This window comes from Salvelinus sp. IW2-2015, linkage group LG4p (genome assembly GCF_002910315.2).
Source record: "Salvelinus sp. IW2-2015 linkage group LG4p, ASM291031v2, whole genome shotgun sequence".
Classification (NCBI taxonomy): Eukaryota; Metazoa; Chordata; class Actinopteri; order Salmoniformes; family Salmonidae; genus Salvelinus; species Salvelinus sp. IW2-2015.
The window spans coordinates 19,170,768-19,197,790 of NC_036841.1; the positions used below are offsets into that span (position 1 = coordinate 19,170,768).

Genomic DNA, 27,023 nt, shown 5'->3' on the forward strand with positions numbered 1-27,023 from the left:
GTTGACTCCAATGCTTCCCACATTTGTGTGAAATTGTCTGGATGTCCTTTGGGTGGTGGACCATTCTTAATACACACGGGAAACTGTTGAGTGTGAAAAACCCAGCAGCGTTGCAGTTCTTGACACAATCAAACAGGTGTGCCTGGCACCTACTACCGTACCCCATTCAAAGGCACTTGAATATTTTGTCTTGCCCATTCACCCTCTGAATGGCACACATACACAATCCATGTCTCAATTGTCTCGAGGCTTGCAAATCCTTCTTTAACCTGTCTCCTCCCCTTCATCTACATTGATTTGAACTGGATTTAACAGGTGATATCAATAAGGGATCATAGCATTCACCTGGTCAGTCTGTCATGGAAAGAGTAGGTGTTGATAATGTTTTGTACACTCAGTGTATATCTCTCAGGGGGAAATAATTTTGTTAGATGGCGAATACGGAAAAGGAAACTACACTTTTTTGACGGAATAATTTCTACGAATCGCCACCTCACATCGGTTTCTAAATAGCGAAAGGGTTTGTCTTTCATTTGAAAGATGGCGTAACCCTCAAATCCATGAATTAATGTCAAGACAGAGACATTTATGGGAGGAGCGCCCATTTTTTTCCCCTAGCCACCGTGGTCTGAAAATGTCGATCTGTTTTTAAGCATTGTGATTTAAGAGATTGATGACTATAAACTTTAATACTAACATCACCAATCTGAGGTAAAAAGGATATGTATTTCCCGTTATTCTGTTGAAAACTTGAGTCTAATGTAGTCACGCGTTCTGTCCACCATAGAGAAATTAGCGTAATATACCATAATTAAATAAGTAATTCAATTTTTTTTTTATGATATTAAGTGTAGCACGCACATCTATTACGTCCTACTTTAACCATTGAGAGTAAAATAAATCAAATCAAACTTTATTTGCCACATGCGCCGAATACAACAAGTGTAGACTTTACCATGAAATGCTTACTTACAAGCCCTTAACCAACAGTGCAGTTCAAGAAGAAAATATTTACCAAGTAGGCAAAAATAAAAAGTAATTATAAAAAGTAACACAATAACGAGGCTATATACAGGGGGCACCGGTACCGAGTCAGTGTGCGGTACAGGCTAGTTGAGATAATCTGTACATGTAGGTGGGGGTGAAGTGACTATGCATAGATAACAAACAAACAGCGAGTAGTAGGAGTGTACAAGAGGGGGGGTTGTCAATGTAAATTGTCCAGTGGAGATTTTTATGAATTGTTCAGCAGTCTAATGGCTTGGGGGTAGAAGCGCCTAAGCACAATTTAACAATGCACTCTAGACTAGAGTCCATAGGTTCTGTGCAGCAGTCTGAACATTTGACGTCCTTACTGTAGATGCGAATACCTTTTCAACTTTGACAACACCTTTGAGATCCATGACGACATAGAGATTCTGAAGCGCATGGGGATGTCCCTGGGCCTGGAGAGTGGGAAGTGCACTGCAGACAATCTCGTTGTTGCCAAGTCCCTCATCCCCAGGTCTCTGGAGGCCTACGTCATAGGTGAGAGTGGGAAAATGGCTTTTTTGACATGTGTGAGCGTGTGCAGGCCATTTCAATCTGTCCTCATCTCCCCTCCCACAGGCATAGCAAGAGGCACCAGTCAAACAAGGTAGATTACCTCTCATAACTTTTAAATCAAAACGTGATTTGAACACAATCCACTACTACACAGGAACATCCTTTTCCCTTTATATAGTGCACTACTTTTGACCAGGGCACAGAGGGTTCTGTTCAAAAGTTGTGCACTATATAGGGAAAATGGTGTCATTTGGGATGTATCCAGGAAGTGATCCTGTTTTTGTGTGGCAAAATGTGTCATTGCACACCTTACTGATAACAGAAAATCTCAAGCCACACAGGGATCATAAAATATAAATTACTTAAGGTGACATGTTTGATTTTAATTTGAGAACTGAAGTGACTGACCAGTGGTGTGGGTTGTCATGGTTCAGCTCTTTCCCAGGTGACCTGGACTCCGCCTCTTTGAATGGAAGGCAGAGCTTCAGCCACAGTAGCACCGCCCTCTCAGAGTCTCGAGGCCAGACGCCCATCTCCTTCAACGAGGAAGAGGAGGACGATGATGATGAACCCTCTTCCCCAGAGTGACTTACGGACAAACAGACAGCCAGCCAGGCATCAGTGATGCACCATACCGCTCCCTCTCTGGGACAGGACTCTTGTCTCCCACTCTGTTCACAGGGGGAATGTAAGTTCTCTGGGGATGTGGCCAGATATACAGGAAATAAGCTGCCAATCATTCAGGTCTGTGATAAGATATTTTAGAAGCATTTATATCTCGGTCTTCCTCTTAATTTCTTCCTTGTAGTTATTTTTTGTAAATTACTTCCGTTTCGCTTTCTGCCCAGAGAGGCGATAGCTGCGTAATCTCAACTCCTCGAAAAATGGTTTTGTTGTTTTTAGATGGAGTACAATGTTTTGTAGGTGTTTTCTACTAGACGTAAGCACTAGGAGCAGTGCGGCTATGCATCAAAACGCTCACACTGTCTCGAACGCACCAGACTCTACGACTGAATATTTTGTGATTATTAAAGATGTCTTCATATTTATTTTCTTGTTACATTGAAACATGTCAAACGTATATGAATAGTATGCGTGTTGACGTAGGCTAGTGGTTTTGCGTTCTGTTCTAACTTTAACGCAACAACAAACAAATGTTACTTATGATACTGCTCTATTCTTTTTGCAGTTTACTGTTAGCCACTTGATGCAACTGTGTGGAAAGATATCAGCAGCAACCTTTAGCCCAGGTATTAGCTCTACCTTGTCTAGAAACAAGGGTACATTCTGGGTAAATGTAGTTATCTTTTAAGTGTGAACCATTATTAGTCTGTCTCATCAATTCCTTTTTTAATATAGTCCTTGAGCCAACATGTAATGGCCTATTCCGTTCAATGCGTTGCACCCTCCTGAATGCGTCCTTGATATGTTGTCATGACCTTTGACCCCTTGAGCTCGTTAGGCCCTACACTCAGTGGACATTCCACTTGGGGAAACGTGTGTACTCTCTTTTAGAAGGTTATGCTATGTAGTTGCAGAAATGACTGGGTCTGTAAATAAACATAATTTTGGTTAAACCTGTATTTTCAAGGAGTATTTTCTCGAAGTGAGGTATTTATCTCATGGACACCACATTATCTTGGGTCAGTAAGCCTTCTATTTAGGACAGTGTTTCTTAGTCCTGGTCCTGGGGACCCAAAGGGGTGCACATTTTTGTCTTACACACCTGATTCTACTAATCAAAGATTTGATGTTGAGTTGATTGGTGGAATTGGGTGTGGTGCTACTGCCCAAAACATTTTTTGCAGCCTTTGGGTCCCCAGGACCAGGATTAAGAAACACTGATTTAGAAAATGTTCTCTTGGTCTAATGGTTGGTTTGGTTAGTGTCTAAATTATGTGGGTACACATAATGTTATGACAAGTTCTTTAATCCTTGAGTGTTATCCTTGTAGCGTAGAAATCCCCTCTCAACCTTGCCAAAGCCTTCTGTTTTAGAGATGTTTTAGAGATGGGTGCACCTCAAAAGTCTCCTCTTCATCCATGATCCAACCATAAATTCATAGATTATGCCCCTGGAATAAGAGGATGACAGTTCAATGTGTAGCTAGATGTAAAAGGCTAATGTTAACGTTGCCCATGAAAGGAAGTTAGGCTAGCGGGCAAGCATTTTAGCCAGGTAGCCTGGGACAACAAAAAATAAATGTGTACTGTATGACAGAGTCATAGACCATTTCGTCAGCATGAAAGAACAGAGGATGGCATTGGCGTTGCTCTACAAGTAGGGTGAGTCAACATGCTTTTTTATGCGCGCACACACACATCAGAACCATGGACAGCCACATTTAGCCTACATTGTTTTTGGTATCTTTTAGTTGTCACTGCATTTGACTAAGCATTGGTGATTTGATGATGAAATAGTGCTGGAATAGTGGAGGCAGCTCCTGTTTTCTTTGCGACTTGTGGTAACTCTGTGGTTCTAAATTAATAGTTTAGTAGTCAGAAATGTCAAACATTATCTTGCTTGACCAAGCTGTAGGTTATGTAACTGTTTGTTACATGCAATATGCTTTGTGATGAAACAAAGGTGTGGTTGAATTTATTCTGCCACTGTGTCTTATTGTCTCTGCCTTAGTTCATATGCCTTGCGACCGTGATATATAGGCCTAACAGGCTATAGAGCAAACAACACAATTACCACATACACTACCGGTCAAAAGTTTTAGAACACCTAGTCATTAAAGGGTTTTTCTTTATTTTTACCATTTTCAACATTATTATTCTACAGTGAAGACATCAAAACTATGAAATAACACATGGAATCATGTAGTAACCAGGTGAGCTAAACTACTATGCTCGCTTCAAGGCAAATGGCACTGAAACATGCATGAGAGCACCGGCTGTTCCGGAAGACTGATCACGCTCTCCGCAGCCGATGTGAGTAAGACCTTTAAACAGGTCAACATTCACAAGGCAGCAGGGTCAGACGGATTACCAGGACGTGTACTGCGAGCATGCGCTGACCAACTGGCAAGTGACTAAACTGACATTTTCAACCTCTCCCTGTCCGAGTCTGTAATACCAACATGTTTTAAGCAGACCACCATAGTGCCTGTGCCAAAGAACACTAAGGTAACCTGCCTAAATGACTACCGACCCGTACCACTCACGTCTGTAGCCATGAAGTGCTTTGAAAGGCTGGTCATTAATCACAATCAACACCATTATCCCAGAAACCCTAGACCCACTCCAATTTGCATACCGCCCCAAAAGATCCACAGATGATGCAATCTATATTGCACTGCACACTGCCCTTTCCCACCTGGACAAAAGGAACACCTATGTGAGAATGCTATTCATTGACTACAGCTCAGCGTTCAACACCATAGTGCTCTCAAAGCTCATAAATAAGCTAAGGACCCTGGGACTAAACACCCCCTCTGCAACTGAATCCTGGACTTCCTGACAGGCCGCCCCCAGTTGGTAAGGGTAGGTAACAACACATCCGCCACGCTGATCCTCAACACAGGGGCCTCAGGGGTGCATGCTCAGTCCCCTTCTGTACTCCTGTTCACTTATGACTGCATTGCCAGGCACGACTCCAACACCATCATTAAGTTTGCCGATGACACAACAGTGGTAGAACCTGATCACAGACAATGAGAGACAGCCTATAGGAGGAGGTCAGAACCTTGCGGTGTGGTGCCAGGACAACACCCTCTCCTCAACGTGATAGACAAAGGAGATGATTATGGACTACAGGAAAAGGAGGACCGAGCACCCCCCCATTCTCATCGACGGGGCTGTAGTGGAGCAGGTTGAGAGCTTTAAGTTCCTTGGTGTCACATCACCAAACAACTAACGTGGTTCAAGCACACCAAGACAGTCGTGAAGAGGGCATGACCAAACCTATTCCCCATAGGAGACTGAAAAGATTTGGCATGGATCCTCAGATTCCCAAAAGGTTCTACAGCTGCACCATCCAGAGCATCCTGACTGGTTGCATAACTGCCTGGTATGGCAACTGCTCGGCCTCTGACCGCAAGGCACTACAGAGGGTAGTGCGAACGGCCCAGTACACACTGGGGCCAAGCTTCCTGCCTTCCAGGACCTCTATACCAGGCGGTGTCAGAGGAAGGCCCTAAAAATTGTCAGACTAATCACCCTAGTCATAGACTGTTCTCTCTGCTACCGCACGGCAAGAGGTACCGGAGCGCCAAGTCTAGGTCCAAGAGACTTTAAACAGCTTCTACCCCCAAGCCATAAGACTCCTGAACACCTAATCAAATGGCTACCAGACTATTTGCATTGCCCCTCTCCCCGCTCCTTTTTACACCGCTGCTAATCTCTGTTGTTATCTATGCATTCACTTTAATAATTCTACCCACATGTACATATTACCTCAACCAACCGGTGCACCCGCACATTGACTCTGTACCGGTACCCCCCTGTATATATAGTCTTGCTATTGTTATTTTACTGCTGCTCTTTAATTACTTGTTACTTTTATTTCTTTTTTTTCTTCTTTTTTTTAAAGTCGTAAATTAGCATTTCACTGTAAGGTGAAATGTTGTATTCCTGTTGTATTCGGCGCATGTGACTAATACAATTTGATTTGATCACATACTGTCGGTTGTAATATACACCGCTACTGCTCATCAGAGACTTCTCTCTCGGAGTCCCAGAATACCCACATTGTGTAAATCCATTCCTAATCCAGAGCAGTTTTATTGATTGAACTGCCTTGTAATACTGAAACGCTCTACTTTACCCTAGCTTGTGTGCTAGTTCAAAACTATACAATACAACCTTTTATTATCCATTGAAACTGAAATGTATTTTGGCGTCAGTTATTTCATTCCTGACCTCTGGACACCACACACAGACGAGGCTGGAAGCAGGCACGCGTCAGCTGCAGTGCAGTTCCCTGGAGCAGGTTAGTTGTAAAGTGCTTTTGTCAAGGGCACAAAAGGCACCTGAGATTCTGATACAAGCATTTTTTGGGAGAGAACGGAAGAAAAAAAATTATCAGCCCAACACACCCGAGTCACACACAAACACACGCACGCTGAGGGTTTGGAAGTACAGGATCAGCCACAGTGCAGCGTCCCTGGAGCAGTTGGTTAAGGGCCTTGCTCAAGGGCAAAATGGCAGGAGATTGTAACGCCTGCAAGCCGGCTCCATGAGATTTTTGCATTCGGACCACCAGCCTAGAGTTTCTAAGCTCCATGCCGGCTCTAACGGAACATGACAAACACTGACAAAATGAAGAACCAGCATCATTAGATTATGATATGAATGTGGCACTGCCACCACTGAATATTTATCAAATAGAGGGCTATTGATCACAAAACACTTGGTTAATCATTGGTCATATGCCTACAGCCTTCTCGATCCTCACTAGAAAGTTATATATAAATCAATATAAACCCCCCTTTTTTAGGCCAGTGGACCAATTTTACAGAAAAATGTACTATTTGGAACTCTTTCAGTTGGGGTCTCCACTTAGTATTGAGAGTTAGAATAACCAAATACACAAGGTGCAATTTCGAAATGTGGTTGTGCATCAGCAGTCACTCAATTAGCCCATGTCAGCAAAAAAAAAATGAGATCGGTAAATAAGTAGCGGCTAACTATCTAAACTTGTAAGTATGGTCGAATTACTGACCGAGTGGGGGGCACATATTAAAAACTGCAAACATTCTACACATTGGCAAAATGTGTAGAATTGCAGGAAATTTGCTGTACAACTGCTATTCTGCCCCATGGCAAAATTTGCAGAATTGCAGAAAATTACATTTAAAACATGATTTTTTTTTCTCTTAAATTTCACAAGGGGGGCTGCTAAAATGTTTTGCTGTTAAGGTTGGGAGGTATTGACGTGCAGACAAACGCGCCACTGCGGCAACCCGTGATGAGTTGCGTTTTTTTTGTGTCCCCCACCACCATCAAAGTTGCCCGTCCCTGGTCGAAATCAATCTAGCCCACTTAAATACAATAGAACCTTTTAAGATGATGAATAACAAATCAAAAAAAACATTCCTCTGAGTTTTGAATGCCTCTTCTGGAGCCTGAATGCTGAAAATGCGCATGCGCTGAGATGCTTCAAATGCGAATTTTCCTCCAGCTCAGTTGCTGCGGTACTGTAGCCGTGTGGAGAGGGTAACTTGAAGAGACTAGGCTGTATTGGCTCGGAAATAACACTCCATTTTTTTATTTTATAAAACAGGCAATCCATCGTTTATAGAGCTTTTGGGCATTATAACATTCTTACCATCTACGGTCATCATTTTGAACAACCCAAAGCCAACCATGTCGACCAAGGAGGAGACACCCGCCGCTGACGGAGACAAGCCGCAGACGTCCTNACCATCTACGGTCATCATTTTGAACAACCCAAAGCCAACCATGTCGACCAAGGAGGAGACACCCGCCGCTGACGGAGACAAGCCGCAGACGTCCTCCTGGAAAGATTCTATCTACAACCCACGAACAGGAGAGTTTATTGGCCGAACCGCTAAAAGCTGGGGTAAGAAACCGGTTTGGGACACGATCAGATCGGGTTTGCATATTAAAACAATGATATATTGATGTGACAATTCAGAGTCATAGTACAAAGTCTCATTGATCGGCTTTAATCAGTTACCAATATGAATGCAGCCTGGGGTACAAATTTTCACGTACATTTTAATCATTCAATAGCCTTGTGTTTTTTAGACTGGGCCTACATAACGGAAACGTTTGTTCATCATGATTTGCACCCCAATAATGTCAACAGCCAATCAAAGCTGATCAAACGGTATCGGATGTGTTCTTCCCCTCTGTTGGCACCTTTCCCCCCCATTTATAACATTATATACTTACGGTCAATGATCTACTGAATTTATTTTAATCAACTGCGATGGTTATAGTCAACATTGTTGACATGTGTCCCCGCAATTAAAATAGGCAATTGGAATTAAAATTGTAAACCATGGATATTCATAATTTCTCTCTCAATATTTTCACAGATTCCTCGAAATAGGCTTTTTTTTCAGGGGATTGCGAGTTATTAGCTATTAGGTCACTAGTGTAGCGGGGGAAATTAACATTTTAAACCGATTTGTCATTAAGAAAATCATGACGGAGCCCAACAGGCCGAATCGAGGCTGCTTTAAGGCTAATGTATCGAAATTAATTGCAATGGGATTAACAAACTGGGATTACAGTATACTACATTTATGCTAATAATAATCGGCTTTACCAACATTTCCCCAATTTCGTCCCTCTAACCAGTGCAATTAAACTGTTCTTAGAATAACCTATAAAGCACGTTGTATCGTCTCGAGAAGCAGTCTTGCACGAGGCTGGCGAGGGTTATGGGGCATGCATACAGAGTTTCCCCTGTCATATCGCCCTTATTTTATTAATGTCATTTTAAAAATCCATATTCATGCAAGCACGCGATTAGGTTTATTTGAAATTATGTAGCCAAAAATGTCGATAGATTACAGTTACAGTGATACTTTGTTTCCGCAATACAGTGACGCTATTTCTCGGCCGTTACTCGTATGCCGTCCGTCATTCTATAAGACATTACATTTAAATGTAACATTATCATCTTTCATAGAGTTCTACATCCCATTCTCCTTAAATTCCAATGACTTAAAACGGGATTGGGAAATTGGTTGGTCAAATTTGCATAGGGCCTACAATAAATGTATACAATAGGTTTATACTAGGGTACAAAATGCATTGACTTTAAATGCATGTTGAAAAAACAATTTCTAACCCAATTTTCTATAGTTCTAGAACTCCTCCCATAGTTGCCAAGCTACTGTCTGTGGGAATAGTGTAGGCCTACCAGTGTGTGTTTGTGTTCTGTTATGGGAATACAGGCTCATTAATTGACAGTCCTAGCCCAGATCACAAATTCTGCTGTCATGTTCTAACTGTCTTTAGAACAATGATGTTACTATCAAGCTCTTTCTCTGTCGCTGTCTCTCGCTCTCTATCAAGGTCAAATCAGTCCTCTCTCATATTGCACAGCAGGCGTATTGTCAATGAAAAATCTGATTTTATTTTTCTCTCTCTCTCCACCGGTCTTGTGTTGCAGGGAGCATAAATCAGTTTTAGATTTGAAATGTTGGGCCCTGAAATGCAGGCCTGCCATAGCTCGGTTTTAGAGCAGAAAATTGTGTGTGCGCATGTGTTGGTGGGCGTCTTGCGTGATTGTAATAGTGCAAGTTAACTTGCAGCATTGTGCTTCTTTGAATACTTCTCAACACATGGGCTTGAATATGGTTTATGCTCCAGTAGGCTACAGACATGGAATAATGGTAGGCTTAACTAGAGTATTGGTCTGTGGGAGTGTGGGGGGGGGGGGGGTAGAGATGGGCAACTCCATGGTCTTCTAACAGGTGTCTGGCAATTAGGAACAGGAGCAATGACACTAGGCTTCAGTCAACACCTGACATCCAGGACTTCTATAACAGAGGAAGTCCCCAAAAATGGTCAATACTCCAGCCATCCAAGCCGTAGACTGTACTCTCTGCCACCACACGGCAAGCGGAATCATGCATCAAGTCTGGAACCAACAGGACCCTGAACAGCTTCTACACCCAAGCCATAAGACTGCTAAACAAGGCTGCTATATAGCTAATCAAATGGCTACCCAGTATGATCCTTTTTTTTGCGCTCAGTCTCTTGCACTGACTATGCACACACACTGGACTCTACCCACCCACTCACACATAGTTACACTGACACTCCAGCACACACAGACATACGACACACACATACGCTACATATGCACACGCATGCATACTGACACCACACACCACAAATGCTGTTGCTAATGTCGTATCTATCCTGTTGCCTAGTCACTCTACCTACAGTGGGGAGAACAAGTATTTGATACACTGCCGATTTTGCGGTTTTCCTACTTACAAAGCATGTAGAGGTCTGTAATTTTTTATCATAGTACACTTCAACTGTGAGAAACGAATAAACAAACAAATCCAGAAAATTACATTGTATGATTTTTAAGTAATTAATTTGCATTTTATTGCATGACATAAGTATTTGTCACCTACCAAGTAAGAATTCCGGCTCTCACAGACCTTTAGGTTTTCTTTAAGAAGCCCTCCTGTTCTCCACTCATTACTGTATTAACTCACCTGTTTTGAACTCGTTACCTGTATAAAAGACACCTGTCCACACACTCAATCAAACAGACTCACACCCTCTACACAATGGGCCAAGACAGAGAGCTGTGTAATGGACAATCAGGATAAAATTGTAGACCTGCACAAGCTGGGATGGCTACAGGACAATAGGCAAGCAGCTTGGTGAGAAGCAACAACTGTTGGCGCAATTATTAGAAAATGGAGAAGTTCAAGATGACGGTCAATCACCCTCGGCACTGGGGCTCCATGCAAGATCTCACCTCGTGGGGCATCAATGATCATGAGGAAGGTGAGAGGATCAGCTCAAAACTACACGGCAGTACCTGGTCAATGACCTGAAGAGAGCTGGGACCACAGTCTCAAAGAAAACCATTAGTAACACACTACGCCGTCATGGATTAAAATCCTGCAGCGCACGCAAGGTCCCCCTGCTCAAGCCAGCGCATGACCAGGCCCGTCTGAAGTTTGCCAATGACCATCTGGATGATCCAGAGGAGGAATGGGAGAAGGTCATGTGGTCTGATGAGACAAAAATAGAGCTTTTTGGTCTAACTCCACTCGCCATGTTTGGAGGAAGAAGAAGGATGAGTACAACCCCAAGAACACCATCCCAACCGTGAAGCTGGAGGTGGAAACATCATTTTTTGGGGATGCTTTTCTGCAAAGGGACAGATGACTGCACCGTATTTGAGGGGAGGATGGATGGGGCCATGTATCACGAGATCTTGGCCAACAACCTCCTTCCCTCAGTAAGAGCATTGAAGATGGGTGTGGCTGGGTCTTCCAGCATGACAACGACCTGAAAGAACACAGCCAGGGCAACTAAGGAGTGGCCCGTAAGAAGCATCTCAAGGTCCTGGAGTGGCCTAGCCAGTCTCCAGACCTGAACCCAATAGAAAATCTTTGGAGGGAGCTGAAAGTCCGTATTGCCCAGCGACAGCCCCGAAACCTGAAGGATCTGGAGAAGGTCTGTATGGAGGAGTGGGCCAAAATCCCTGCTGCAGTGTGTGCAAACCCGTCAAGAACTACAGGAAAAGTATGATCTCTGTAATTGCAAACAAAGGTTTCTGTACCAAATATTAAGTTCTGCTTTTCTGATGTATCAAATACTTATGTCATGCAATAAAAATGCAAATTAATTACTTACAAAATCATACAATGTGATTTCTGATTTTTGTTTTAGATTCTGTCTCTCACAGTTGAAGTGTACCCTATGATACAAATTACAGACCTCTACATGCTTTGTAAGTAGGAAAACCTGCAAAATCGTCAGTGCATCAAATACTTGTTCTCCCCACTGTATATGTACATACAGTTGAAGTCGGAAGTTTACATACACTTAGGTTGGAGTCATTAAAACTCGTTTTTCAACCACCTCACAAATTTATTGTTAACAAACTATAGTTTTGGCAAGTCAGTTAGGACATCTACTTTGTGCATGACACAAGTAATTTTTTCAACAATTGTTTAGACAGATTATTTCATTATTAACTCACTGTATCACAATTACAGTGGGCCAGAAGTTTACATACACTAAGTTGACTGTGCCTTCAAACAGCTTGGAAAAATCCAGAAAATTATGTCATGGCTTTAGAAGCTTCTGATAGGCTAATTTACATTATTTGAGTCAATTGGAGGTGTACCTGTGGATGTATTTCAAGGCCTACCTTCAAACTCAGTGCCTCTTTGCTTGACACCATGGGACAATCAAAAGAAACCAGCCAAGACCTCAGAAAATAAATTGTAGACCCCCACAAGTCTGGTTCAACCTTGGGAGCAATTTCCAAACGCCTGAAGGTACCACGTTCATCTGTACAAACAATAGTACGCAAGTATAAACACCATGGGACCCCGCAGCCATCATACCGCTCAAGAAGGAAACGCGTTCTGTCTCCTAGAGATGAACGTACTTTGGTGCGAAAAGTGCAAATCAATCCCAGAACAATAGCAAAGGACCTTGTGAAGATGCTGGAGGAAACCGGTACGAAATTATCTATATCCACAGTAAAACGAGTCCTACATCGACATAACCTGAAAGGCCGCTCAGCAGAAGAAGCCACTGCTCCAAAACCACCATTACAAAAACCAGACTACGGTTTGCAACTGCACATGGGGACAAAGATTGTACTTTTTGGAGAAATGTCCTCTGGTCTGATAAAACAAAAATAGAACTGTTTGGCCATAATGATCATCGTTATGTTTGGAGGAGAAAGGGGGAGGCTTGCAAGCCGAATAACACCATCCCAACCGTGAAGCACGGGGGTGGCGTCATGTTGTGGGGGTGCTTTGCTGCAGGAGGGACAGGTGTGCTTCACAAAATAGATGGCATCATGAGACAGGAAAATTATGTGGATATAATGAAGCAACATCTCAAGGAAGTTGAAGCAACATCTCAAGGAAGTTAAAGCTTGGTCGCAAATGGGTCTTCCAAATGGACAATGACCCCAAGCGTACTTCCAAAGTTGTGGCAAAATGGCTTAAGGACAACAAAGTCAAGGTATTGCAGTGGCCTTCACAAAGCCCTGACCTCAATCCCATAGAACATTTGTGGGCAGAACTGAAAAAGCATGTGCGAACAAGGAGCCCTACAAACCTGACTCAGTTACATCAGCTCTGTCAGGAGGAATGGACCAAAATTCACCCAACTTATTGTGTGAAGCATGTGGAAGGCTACCCAAAATGTTTGACCCAAGTTAAACAATTTAAAGGCAATGCTACCAAATACTAATTGAGTGTATGTAAACTTCTGACCCACTGGGAATGTGATGAAATAAATAAAAGCTGAAATAAATCATTCTTTCTACTATTATTCTGACATTTCACATTCTTAAAATAAAGTAGTGATCTAACTGACCTAAGACGGGGCATTTTTACTAGGATTAAATGTCAGGAATTGTGAAAAACAGAGTTTAAATGTATTTGGCTAAGGTGTATGCAAACTTCCGACTTCAACTGTAACTACCTCAATTACCTCGTACCCCTTGCACATTGACTCTGCACTGTTACTCCCTGTATATAGCCATCCCACTGTGCACAGACGCCAATTCAACATCTATTCCATATTGGTTCAATGTAATTTCATTGAAATTATGTGGAAAAAAACGTTGATTCAACCTGTGCGTTCCCAGTCGAACACACTGGTTAATCACTGTGTAATTATTTTTTGTCACTATTTCCCTTCAAAAATATACTCTGCATTGTTGGAAAAGGACTTGTAAGCAAGCATTTCACTGTTTGTCTACACCTGTTGTTTACAAAGCATGTGACAAATAAAAATGATTTTTATTTGAACATGACAAATGGATGGAGAGGAACCGTGCAGAAGTTTTCGCAACTTTGTTCCTGAAGACCTTGATAGTCAATGCTCATTAATCAGGCTGAAAATAGCTAAACAGTTGTATGTGCAATGACACCAATACTCACTCACACAGCTGAGGCCGGCAGAGATAGAGTTAAAGGCCCAACCAAAGCAAAAGGCCAATGATGCAGACACTCTCTGTTACTACATGTGCCTAGTGAATGTGTGCGTCATGACTGGTAAAAACAATGACACATGCTTCTACAGTAGAGTTTATCAGAATCTAAAGGAATAAGACCCATGTAGTGCTAATAGTTCATTCTCATCCCTTTTTTTTATACCAATAGTGACCTCTTTGAGGAATTTCACCCTGGGAAAATCTGGGCTTGGTTTCATCATGTCTGAAGCATTTCTAGGACAGTGAGATGTGTTTCACACGCAATTAACGTGTAGCAAGGCAGGTCAGGGCTTTGCACGCTGAATGATGCACCCTATGGCGGCTTCCAGTGTATTGATGGGGCGGGGGTTGAGATCTAAAAACACATGTAGTCCTGCTTCATGGCATTTCGCAAAGGCTCTATGTTATACTGATCATTGTTGTGGGTGTAGATATGGTTGTCCTTGTTCAATAGAGCCATTGGACTTCTTTCAGCAATGTTCCTATTGGCGGATTCATTGCTAAATATACAAGCGGACCATTTTTTTCCCGGTCTCTGCAAGACTACAACTTGTGTTGTGCAGTGCTTTGTGCTCCAGCCCCCGTCACTCCCCCAAGGCGGGTTTCATTTAAATGGAGGCGGACACGAACAACAATCCTTTGGGCAAAAACTGAATGAGCTCACCAAGACACAATGACTTCAAGTGATTCCTCTCGTCAACATGAATTTCGACGATGGAGCTATCTATTAGCTACATGGTGACGTTCAAGCATACATGTTTCAATCGGAAGATGGCGAAGAGGATTCGAATCAAAGAGTTGGATTGAGCTAATATTAGAAGCTCAGCTAAAGCCGATGCCAGCACCTAGAGGGCAGATGACAAATGCGGTGCTTAGCTAAGTAAGTTATTTTTCCTGCAAGCCACCTAGCTAACTTTTAGTTTATCTACTGAAACCCTTATTGCATATTGCTGGCTAACCTACTACTGCGTTACAGTGGGGAGAAACCAAATAATTAGCTATGCAGCAAGCTAGCCAAACATCTACCGGTAGCCATATCTAAGACTAAAAATAGTTATGTTGTATCTCGATTGTAAAATCTCTTCTCTTTTTAGTCATAAATATGGCCAGCCACTTAAAGCTAGGTTTACCAACAAGCATAAGCACATGACTGGAGTTAGCAGATGTCAGGCTAACTAGCTAGCCAACTTGTTATGCGACACGCCTCACAATTGTAACTCTTTAGCAAATGTGTGGCATCAGCAACTGTAACTAATTTACTAGCTAGCTATGTAACGTAATTGACGAGGGTTGTCATTGGTTATGATTATGACAATGGATGCATTAAAATCACAAAATTATAGGCACGACGCAAGATAGCATTCCCAACAGATGTAAATAACAAGTATTGCATATCCAGCTAGCTAGCTAAGTTTACTAGCAAACAGTGAGGAGAAAACAATAATACAATAACTTACTGTTGTAAAACTGAATCTGGTTTCACTATGAACATATTTGCCTAAGCATGCCTGATAGACATGACTGTAGGTAGATACTGTCTGCCTACCTAACTAGGCTCATTTGTACGGCCTCGTCCCTGTGCAAAGGTTGAGGGTTATGCCCTAATTATTTATATTCGGCAAGATATTGTTGCAAATGTAATCTCTGTGCCTGTGCACATGTTCAACTGTTGTTCAAACTGTACAATGGAGTATAATTTTGTTTGTTTTTTGTCTTGCAGACAATACCGTATGGTGCCTGGGCATCTTCCTGGAGTGGATTCTAGATATAGAAACATAATTCCTTTGTCTGCATGTGTCATTGTAGCAAAACTGTATCCCGTGAACTGTATCCCTCTCGAGGGATTAGACATTATGCTCAATTTCAAGCAGATGACTCATGAGGAGCTGAATGGCAGTTTGAGCATGATCCTTCTCCCACATCTTTACAAGTATTCCCTGAACTTACTGTATGTTTCTTTTGAATGGTAATTTCATCCTGACCACCTCTCCCATCTGCTGATCACCAGTTCTGTTAGCTACAGATTGTTAAATAATGTGATTTAACCAAAGATTTTTGGAATCTATTACTGGGAGTTACAGGATAGGTACTGTTTGGTGTGGCAGAGAATTTTCGAACAACCTTAGCAATTCCGTCTTCATCCTCGATTTGGGGGATAAAGGAGTTTCACAAAATGTCATTGTCCGGTTGCAGTGGGTCAGGTTGAATTTAGAAAATGCTCTGTTATGAAAATACTTCTTTGCTCCATGAAGTAATTCAACAATATGTGCGCTGCCATCATGTCTTCTCACTCATTGATCGAGACGGGTCTCTGTCACATGACTTGCAGCACTTTTGGGTGGACACCCACCTGTTATGATCAATGAAAGAAGACTTAACATCATCAAGATGTCTGCAGAAATCTGTGGGTAAATCACATTATCTAGTGTAACAATCTGTAGCTACAGTTCTCTGCACTTGTGTGTCTCTACACCTGAGACGCACTCGGGCACACTGAACTGTACTACACTGTTCATAAAAAAGTGTTACTTTTACCATGTAACATTGTTGTTGAATACGCAGTTGTTTTGAGTTAGCATTAAAGAGTGTACATTCCTATATTTTAGACATCCAAAGAACGTTTGTTCATTTGTCAATCTGAATGTCTAGGATCTGTTTGATGCTACAGAGCCATGTACAGTTTATTTAAATATCGGAGGGCTGACAAATGGGCTGACAAATGTTGAACATTGATAGAAATTGTCCATATTTATTTTATGGTCGTTCCATATCAGGGCTCTCCAACCCTGTTACTGGAGAGCTACCATGTCATGCAATAAAATGCAAATTAATTACTTACTAAATCATACAATGTGATTTTCTGGATTTCTGTTTTAGATTCCGTCTCTCACAGTTGAAGTGTACCTATAATAAAAATGACAGACCTCTACATGCTTTGTAAGTAGGAAAACCTGCAAAATTGGCAGTGTATCAAATACTTGTTCTCCCCACTGTATATACAGGGGGTACCAGTACCAGATCAATGTGCAGCGGTACAAGGCATTCGAGGTAGATATGTACATGAAGGCAGGGTAAAGTGACTAGGCATTAGGATAGACAATAATAAGCGTGAAATAAAGAACAGTGTAGCAGCACCAAATGAGTCTAAAAGTGTGGTTGTGTCGGTCTGCGTTTGTGTTATGTGAATGCGTGTAGGTTTTGTGGCGGAGTGTCAATGTACTGTGTGTGAGTGAGTGAAGTGTTTGTATATTTAGTCTATTGAGTATGCATAGGGTCAGTGCAAGATAGAGTCTGTGCAGATAGTTCGGGTACCATTGATTTACTATTTAGCAGTCTGGCTATTTGGCAGTCTTATGACTTGGGGGTGCAAGTATTTCACTACACCTGCAATAACATCTGCTAAATATGTGTATGTGACAAATACAATTTGATTTGATTTAGAAGCTGTGTCGGAGTCTGTTGGTTCGAGAGCCGATGTTCCCGTACCGTTTGCCGGACAGTAGCAGAATTAACAGTCTATGGCTTTGGTGGCTGGAGTCTTTGGCACCGCCTGATATGAAAATTTTGCAACACCCGCAATAACATCTTATAAATATGTGTATGTCACCAATACATTTGATTTGATTTAGTGGTCCTGGATGGCAGGAAGCTCTGCCCTAGTGATGTACTGGGCTGTCCTCACCACCCTCTGTAGAACTTTGCGGTCAAGGGCGGTGCATTTCCTATACCCAAGCGGTGAGGCAAAGTGTCAAGATGCTCTTGATGGTGCAGCTGTAACTTTTTGACGATCCGAGGGCACATGCCAAATATTTTCAGCCTCCTGAGGGGGAAGAGGCGCTGCCGTGCCCTCTTCACGACTGTGCGGGTGTGTATGGACCATGTCCACACCAAGTCCTTAGGGATGTGGATGCCAAGGGGAGAGAATGAGGGCATCATCCTGGAATGAAACCATCGACCTTATAATGATTGCCTAGCTGTATTTGACCATTTACCCTTTCAGTAGTGTTATTGTAATCGACACACATCAGCGTCATAAGGTTTACCAATCAGAGATTATTCAGTCTGAACTACTCAAAGTAGTAGTGTCTCATTACTAGGGCTGTGGCGGTCACTAAATTTTGTCAGCTGGTGATTGTCAAGCAAATAACTGTCGGTCTCATGGTAATTAACAAACACATTTAGCATCTCCTGGTTTCCACGCATAGCCTACAAGCCACTGATGCAGACCTTTGAAACATCTACATATTAAATCAATTTAATATAGCCTACACCATCACAATAATACCATTATTTATTTTAGACAGGTCTAAAGAAACATGACATGAGGAAAATGTTGTCTATTTTAGATGTACAGAATAGCATACTCTGAGTTGTCCTTATGTTAGGCCCTAATCTGGCTATGGCTGTGGGCTACCCTAGTTCATTTAGCAAACAAGATTTGCTTGGAATTCCGTGGCATTATTTTATAGTTCTCTGCTGCCAGTGACTGGAACGAATTGCAAAAATCGCTGAAGTTGGAGACTTTTTTTTCCCTCACCAACTTTAAACATCAACTATCTGAGCAGCTAACCGATTGCTGCAGCTGTACATTGTCCATCTATAAATAGCCCACCCAATCTACCTACCTCACCCCCATACTGTTTTTATTTACTTTTCTGCTCTTTTGCACACCAGTATCTCTATTTGCACATCATCATCTGCTCATTTATCACTCCAGTGTTAATCTGCTAAATTGTAATTATTCGCTCCTATGGCCTACTTATTGCCTACCTCCTCATGCCTTTTGCACACACTGTATATAGACTTTCTTTTTTCTACTGTGTCATTGACTTGTTTATTGTGTTATTGGCTTGTTTATTGTTTACTCCATGTGTTACTCTGTGTTGTTGTCTGTGTCACACTGCTTTGCTTTATCTTGGCCAGGTCGCAGTTGCAAATTAGAACTTTTTCTCAACTAGCCTACCTGGTTAAATAAAGGTGAAATAAAAATATAATGGTAGGCAGGCTGGAGGCAGTATGCATTTTGAAAACATAAACTTATACTGAACCAAAATATAAATGCAACATGCAACAATTTCAAAGATTTTACTGAGTTACATTTCATATAAGGACATCAGTCAAATGAAATAAATTCATTTGGCCCTAATCTATGGATTTAACATGACTGGGCAGGGATGGCCCACCCACTTGGTATAGGCCCACCCACTTGGCAGCCAGGCCCAGCCAATCAGAATGAGTTTTTCCCCACAAAAGGGTTACACGTGGCCTGCGGTTGTGAGGCCGGTTGGACTTAATGCCAAATGCTCTAAAACAACATTGGAAGCAGCTTATGGTAGAGAAATTTACATTAAATTATCTGGCAACAGCTATGGTGGATATTCCTGCAGTCAGCTTGCCTATTGCACGCCGACTTAACACTTGAGACATCTGTGGCATTGTGTTGTGTGACAAAACTGCACATTTTAAAGTGGCCTATTATTGTCCCCAGCACAAGGTGCACCTGTGTAATAATCAGGCTGCATTAACAGCTTCTTGATATGTCACACTTGTCAGGTGGATGGATTATCTTGGCAAAGGAGAAATGCTCACTAACAGGGATGTAAATAAATGCACAACATTTTTGAGAAATAAGCTTTTTGTGCATATGGAACATTTCTGCGATTTTTATTTATTATTCATTTTTTATTTTAATTTAAGCTCATTAAACACGGGACCAACACTTTACAAGTTGCGTTTATATTTTTGTTCGGTGTAATTGTTTGAAACATTAATGTTTTACTACATATTATGAGGCATGTTTACCCTGCTTCAAAGTAGGCTAGCCAAAATACAACCAAACGTGGAGGCAATTATTTTTATAAAGACTTCCATATGCCATTGAAACCAGTAGCGTATTCCACTCATGTTCTATTGGTTTTCAAATAGCCAGCTTTCTTTCATTGTCCAGTAGCCAAAAGGCACAATCCTAGTCATATTAGCAACCCATCTTAGTTGTTGCATCTTTAGATCTCCCCTCTTTCAAAATGTTGAATTTATATTTTCATCTATGTCTCATGAAAATGCTTGCTGTTAGGTGAGCTTTTGACAATGGTGTTTTCCCGCTAATTGCATTATGGAACAAACATTCGCTCATAGCCTAACTAAATTTTGTATATCGCGCTGGTCCGTACAATTTACGTTATTTTAGAGCCCAAAAAACGTAATACTTCCAAATCAACTATAATATCAATACCATTGTAAAGCACAGTTTCTCCCCTTTCCAACAAAGAAGAACCAGAAAGGCAATGAGCTCTGTCAGGTCTTTAAAAAAATGGCAGGTGGGGAAGCGAAACCTATTGCGTGATTGTGAGAAGGAGAGATGTCATGTGTGGAAATTGCTTTTTTCACTCAATCTCTCCAATTTATCACCTTATCGCCTCTAAAATGTAAATAAAACACTATAAAGAGTTTATATAATATGTCATTACATACCTATTTGAAGGTTTGTGTCGAATTTGAATCGGGTTTTTAGGGCGGTGCTAAAGTGATCTTCAGAAGTAAACAGCGGCTTTTGAGAGTCATGATAGCTTGCAGTGATGATGCAAAAAATGACTAGGTATCCCCCCTTACCCTGTCCCTTTCTTTATTTTAAACGGTGAGAGAAGTGCTACACCTGTAAGACAGAATTAGTTGCTTTATGCGTGCTGTACGTTACGCCATAACATGTCACGATGTCATACAGCGTCAGAGGGGTCCGTTTTTTCAACTTTTCTCCAATACTATAGACCCATTATCATGTCAATCAACGCTCGAATAGAAACGCAGTTCACACCCCAAATTTTGATGTCAACACAGTTGCTACAGTCCTATTAGTTTTCTATGCAGCCTCGTTTGAATGTCGCGGTTGCGCACATTTGTACCGAATGGGGTTAGCGTACGTGCCTTGTGTGCATTGCTGCGCTTATGTGAATAAATAGTAGTTAATCAACATTTTAAGCTAAACGTTCTGATCTTTTTCATAAGCCTCATTGCTTTAAAAAAATATATATGTAGCCTAGGCCTACTGGTAGTATGAATTGTCTTTTTTACACAGAATGACAAGCTGACCACTAAAATAGGTCAACTTTTCTACCATTGATAGACCAGGGGTGTCAAACTCATTCCACGAAGGGCCGAGTGTCTGCGGGTTTTTGGTTTTTACTTTCAATTAAGACCTAGACAATCAGGTGAGGGGAGTTCCTTACTAATTATTTACCTTAATTCATCAATCAAGTACAAGGGTGGAGAGAAAACCCGCAGACACTTGGCCCTCCGCGGAATGAGTTTGACACTTGATATAGACTAGTGATTTTGCTGTTCACTACTCGTCTTGTTGGCTGAGGGAAAACTACATGTGAACAGTTATTCTGAACATCTTCAAATGCGCATTGGAGTTCGGTAAAAAGGATGCACGCAGTTGCATCGCCGATTTGCATGTTCTGTTGAGCCGAATTACCATAATATAAATGTGATTTCTGTCATTCTGAGCACCGTGTGTTATAAATTAAAATGCCGCTGTTCCGACTCCACATTTTCCTAATGGAAACCCTGCAATAATGGTATTTGGATCGTTTGTCCAGATTTACAATAAATGATCTAGCGATCATACCACTCATAAAATCATTCAAATATTCACCAATTTTCTATATAAATCCACAAGATAGAGGAGTACAGTAGCTGATAGGCAGCGGAGAGGCCAGCTGCGTCATTGCACATGAAACAGCAGTGTATACACACAGCTCAAAAAGCTCCCCTATTGATCTTGCTTAGGGACAATACAATTGTCCTACATACTAGCCTATAAGGGAAAGGGGGGATACCTAGTCAGTTGTACAATTGAATGCATTCAACTGAAATGTGTCTTCCGCATTTAACCCAACCCCTCTCAATCAGAGAGGTGCAGGGGGCTGCCTTAATCAACATCCACAGCACCCAGGGAACAGTGGGTTAACTGCCTTGCTCAGGGGCAGAACAACAGATTTTTACCTTGTCAGCGTGGGGATTCGATCCAGTAACCTTTCGGTTACTGGCCCAACGCCCTAAACCAACACTCTAACCACTAGGCTACCTGCCACCCACCACAATCCAATGAATAACTGCATTATTGTTTTTAAGTGAGTACAACTCTACTCTGGCCTGTAAACTGCAGTGAAAATATCATTTGAATAATGGCTTAAAAACCCTGTTATTTAAACGTTTCATTCCATTTGGATCAGTTATGGGCCCACTCAACATAATATAGAAAGGCACAGTTGCATGAGTCTGACTGTATTTTTTAAAACTTCTGATACTGATCTGTTGCCCATCATCATTCTCCCAAGTCGTCACATAGGCCTATGTTCCAAAATATTTGTCATTTAACTTTTAAAATGGATTGCCTTTTAAGGTGTGGCATTAACACAACTAGACACAATGTTTTATTCTGATTAGTCTACTTCAAAAGTCTGCTTTAGGCTACCCGTGCATGTTCATCCACTCCAATGTAATTCCAGCATCCAAACGGCCATTTGATTAATGCAAATAGACATCTGTTACAAAACACAAACGTTTAACGACATTAGGAGATTGTTAAACCAAGCCTTCGATACTGAGTAGGGAGAGATGTGTTTTCTGTTTGTCAAGATTGACATACGTGATTGTGGTATTGAAAACACAAACTATGATGATAAACTCCTCAAAGTCAGAAATCGGGTATATAGGTATGCGTTACTTATTGGTTGAGTGGAAAATGTGTTGCATATATTTTATATAATTATAAATATTGCATGAAAATGTTGCATGAAAATTGTTTGCAGCCGGCTCTGATCGTAGTGTAATGAGACAGGCTGGGCGAGTGAGCTTGTCCGTCCGTGGTGGTCGGCAAGTGTGACTCTGTCCTGGACTGGGATTAGATTTCAGGTTAAAAGGAAATGGCTGGTTTGAGTCACAGGTCATTTATTTCCATGTTCATACCAGGCCCATGATGCATGAACCAGGCTGGTGTGTGTAATTGCATATTTGTGTTCCTCCACGTGCGTGTGTATGTTGACATGGGTGCATGGAAAAAGTATGGACAGCGCCAAGGCCTGTGGTCTCATGCTGTCAGTTTACAGAAGATACAAAACGTTCCCAAAGAGCTGTCTGATTGCCCACCACGTGTTCTTGGCATTCCTTGGGCTCTGTAATGTACACCACAGCCCTGGTCCCCACTACCCCAGGGATACATTCAAACAACGCACCCGTAGTCCTCACACACACATACAAACACTCCTCTGATGCTCACTCTTCCTGACACACACACACACCCCACCCCTAGTCTTCACTTTCCCTGGGAGACCCACCACACCCCTAGTCCCCAGCCCCTCTGACCCTCTCCCTTGGGTATTAATAACCCCCAAGGCACATCACTGAAGAGGGTCACAGCACACAAAGAATGTGGTTGACAAGGTTCAGTTACAGCCAACCAAGTAAAGAACGTGAGTAGTTGAAAAGATGAGGTGAAAGGGTCTGGACCATTGGCCCAGACAAAGATGAATTAACACGTAAAAAAAAACAACACTATTTCAACTTTGAAATGTCAGACAAATTACAGATAGCCCATCTGGAGTCTCTATGGTCCATCAAAGTGAAAGGCTCAATCCGTTTTTGATGAAATACAAAAAGTACAGTACCAGTCAAAGGTTTGGATAGGGTTTTTGTTTATTGTTACTATTTTCTACATTGTCAAATAATATTGAAGACATCAAAACTATGAAATAACACATATGTCTTCACTATTATTCTACAATGAATATTTTCCTGGTATTTTACAAATGTTCCATCCCGAGAATAAATCACTTTTCTTTCCCTGGGAGACCCACCACACCCTAGTCCCCAGCCCCTCTGACCCTCTCCTTGGGTATTAATAACCCCCAAGGCACATCACTGAAGAGGGTCACAGCCACACAAAGAATGTGGTTGACAAGTTCAGTTACAGCCAACCAAGTAAAGAACGTGAGTAGTTGAAAAGATGAGGTGAAAGGGTCTGGACCCATTGGCCCAGACAAAGATGAATTAACACGTAAAAAAAAAACACTAATTTCAACTTTGAAATGTCAGACAAATTACAGATAGCCCATCTGGAGTCTCTATGGTCCATCAAAGTGAAAGGCTCAATCCGTTTTTGATGAAATACAAAAAGTACAGTACCAGTCAAAGGTTTGGATAGCGTTTTTGTTTATTGTTACTATTTTCTACATTGTCAAATAATATTGAAGACATCAAAACTATGAAATAACACATATGTCTTCACTATTATTCTACAATGTAGAAAATAGTCAAAATAAAGAAAAAACCCTTGAATGAGTAGGTGTGTCCAAACTTTTGACTGGTACTGTATGTCTGAAGTAATGTGGCCTAAGGATGGCAGTAGGGTTGAATATTTTCCTGGTATTTTACAAATGTTCCATCCCGAGAATAAATCACTTTTCTTTCCGGTAGCCAGTATTTTGCGCCAAAACCTGAAGTGTCATTCAAAAGCATTATAAATTATATAAATATGCCTGGATTTCATGAGAGTTTTGATTAGCATGAAAATTCTAATCTGATGCTACCTGAGCCTGAGCCATATATTGACAACATTTTATGGTCCCTACATTAGTGACATTTAATGCCCAAAAAAGCCCAAATGATTGTGCCATTATCCAATACATATATGATATAGGCTACTGCACATTACGCATGACAGAAAAACATAAAAGCTTATATATGCTCTCTTGGGTAAGTAAATGAAACTAGCTCCAGTAGGCTAATCTTTTTGAGTGTGAATTGTTTTACTGTATTGTATTATACTGTATTATATGAACATCGTTCAAACCATGATGAAGCAGAAGAGAACATGCGATTCTGGTGCAGCAGATGCGGCCTACAAATTTACAATTTAAGGCTAGAGAATTTGATTTTAATATTAAATATAATTGGGCCGATTTGTATAATTAGTAGGCTGACACATATATACAGTACCTTTCATAATATTTCCGCTAATGTTATTAGCCTACCTCTTTCCCTCTCTCTGTCGTTGCTTCATTCCTTCCTCGCTTTCAACGTTTAAATGAAATATATTTTGTTGTCCTTATCTTCATCATTCTAATGACATCCTTAAGTATTATAGGACTAGAATTAGATGCAGAAGGCTTTCACTTCTCTTCACGAAGATGGAATGGTTATAAGTATACATCTTCTTCAGGCTAGGGTCTATTTTCCTGAATTTCCGCCTGACTGACATGCCCAAAGTAAACTGCCTGTTACGCTGGCCCAGAAGCCAGGATATACATATAATAGTTTGTAGAAATGTTAAAATAATGTATGAAACAATAACACAATTGATATGGCAGGCGAAAATACAAAGAAAAAACTACCGGAATAAAACTATGTTTTATAATGGAAAGCTATGGGTTCTATGTAATTCCAGCTCCCAGATTGCATTTCCTATGGCTTCCACTAGATGTCAAAAGTATTTGTTCATTGTTTCAGGATTGTTTCTTCAAAAACGAGCAAGAATTTTGAGTTTTTGTACAAAGAGTCCTGGTAAAATATCAGTCTGTTGGCGCGCGACGAAGAGGACGCGCGCTTACCAATTTTACTTTTCTATTGAACATACTTCTTTCCCTATGAAATATTATAGTTTATTTACGTTCTAGGATACCTGAGGATTAAATAGAAACATAGTTTAGCGGTAGCTTTTTGGACTCCTTTGTCTGCATGTTGAACGAGTGGATGACTGAAATCAATGGTGACAACTAAACAGACTTTTTGGGATATAAAGGATTTTATCTAACAAAACGACCATTCATGTTGTAGCTGGAACCCTTGGGATTGCAAACAGAGGAAGATTTTCAAAAGTAAGTAATTTCTTTAATCGCTATTTGTGATTTTATGAAGCCTGTGCTGATTGAAAAATATGTTGATGTGGGGCGCCGTCCTCAAACAATCGCATGGTATACTTTCGCTGTAAATCCTATTGTAAATCGAACAATGCAGTTAGATTATCAAGAATTTAAGCTTTTAAACGATATAAGATACTTATGTTCATAAATGTTTAATATTACGATTATTTATTTGAATTGCGCGCCCTCCAATTTCACTGGATGTTGTCGACAGGTGTCCAGCTAGCGAGACGCTTAGACTTAAGAAGATTTATGGGTCTGAATAAATAACTGCTATAGCCTACCGCCATTGCACGTTCGTTCTTCTTTCAAACTACCCAAGAGTTCTATTTGCTGCTGTATTTAACATTCAGCAAAAAAGAGCTTGCGTCCCTCTTAGAATAGTGTAAGAAATGAAAAAATAATAATAATGTCCAGCAAGGTATTTTAGTCTAGCTTTTCCTGCATGGAACTCCAAGAGCTAAGGAGCATATTTTAAAGGGTGGCCAGCGGAGCACAGGTGCTTATGTATTGTGCTTAGAGACAGAGGCCATAAGTTATACGCTTATTATGCATAACCCATCATTAATTAGCTAAATATAAGGCTAATACTACATTGAATGTATTACCTGAAAGAGGTAGACTAGGACATCTATATATAGGGCTGTATATGAATCTGGAACAGGATTAAATATTTTGGATGAGTTGATGGAGGGAGAGAAAGACTGCGAGAGAGTGCTCGCGTGTGCACTGATTTAAAGCAACGATATTCAAGTGATAGGCTGTTTTAAAACAAGGTGACCCCCAAAAGTCAGATGGAGATGGGTACATTAGGCACACATTCGGTCTTTATATTACTGTAACATAGGCCACGCTGCAGCAAATGTAGGCCCACCTGTCACAAGAAAAAATGTTACTATGATGAGATGATAGGTC

At 41.2% G+C, this 27,023-nt stretch overlaps 2 protein-coding genes across 9 annotated transcripts in view; both read left to right on the forward strand.

Moving 5' to 3' along the window:
• tfdp2 (transcription factor Dp-2) overlaps window positions 1-3,122 on the forward strand; it is a 56,022-nt gene extending 52,900 nt beyond the window's left edge. For 7 of the 8 annotated variants that reach the window (XM_070438609.1, XM_070438620.1, XM_070438629.1 and 4 more), the window contains 3 exons: window positions 1,361-1,527; window positions 1,609-1,636; window positions 1,980-3,122. In XM_070438609.1, coding sequence (XP_070294710.1) covers window positions 1,361-1,527; window positions 1,609-1,636; window positions 1,980-2,133 — 349 coding nt within the window. In that variant the 3' untranslated portion in view covers window positions 2,134-3,122. The remainder of the gene's footprint in view (window positions 1-1,360; window positions 1,528-1,608; window positions 1,637-1,979) is intronic. The other variant, XM_070438624.1, reaches the window with a different exon arrangement.
• Window positions 3,123-7,910: 4,788 nt separating this feature from the next.
• LOC111960651 (sodium/potassium-transporting ATPase subunit beta-3-like) overlaps window positions 7,911-27,023 on the forward strand; it is a 36,366-nt gene continuing 17,253 nt past the window's right edge. The window contains exon 1 of the mRNA XM_023982759.2: window positions 7,911-8,073. Coding sequence (XP_023838527.1) covers window positions 7,953-8,073 — 121 coding nt within the window. The 5' untranslated portion in view covers window positions 7,911-7,952. The remainder of the gene's footprint in view (window positions 8,074-27,023) is intronic.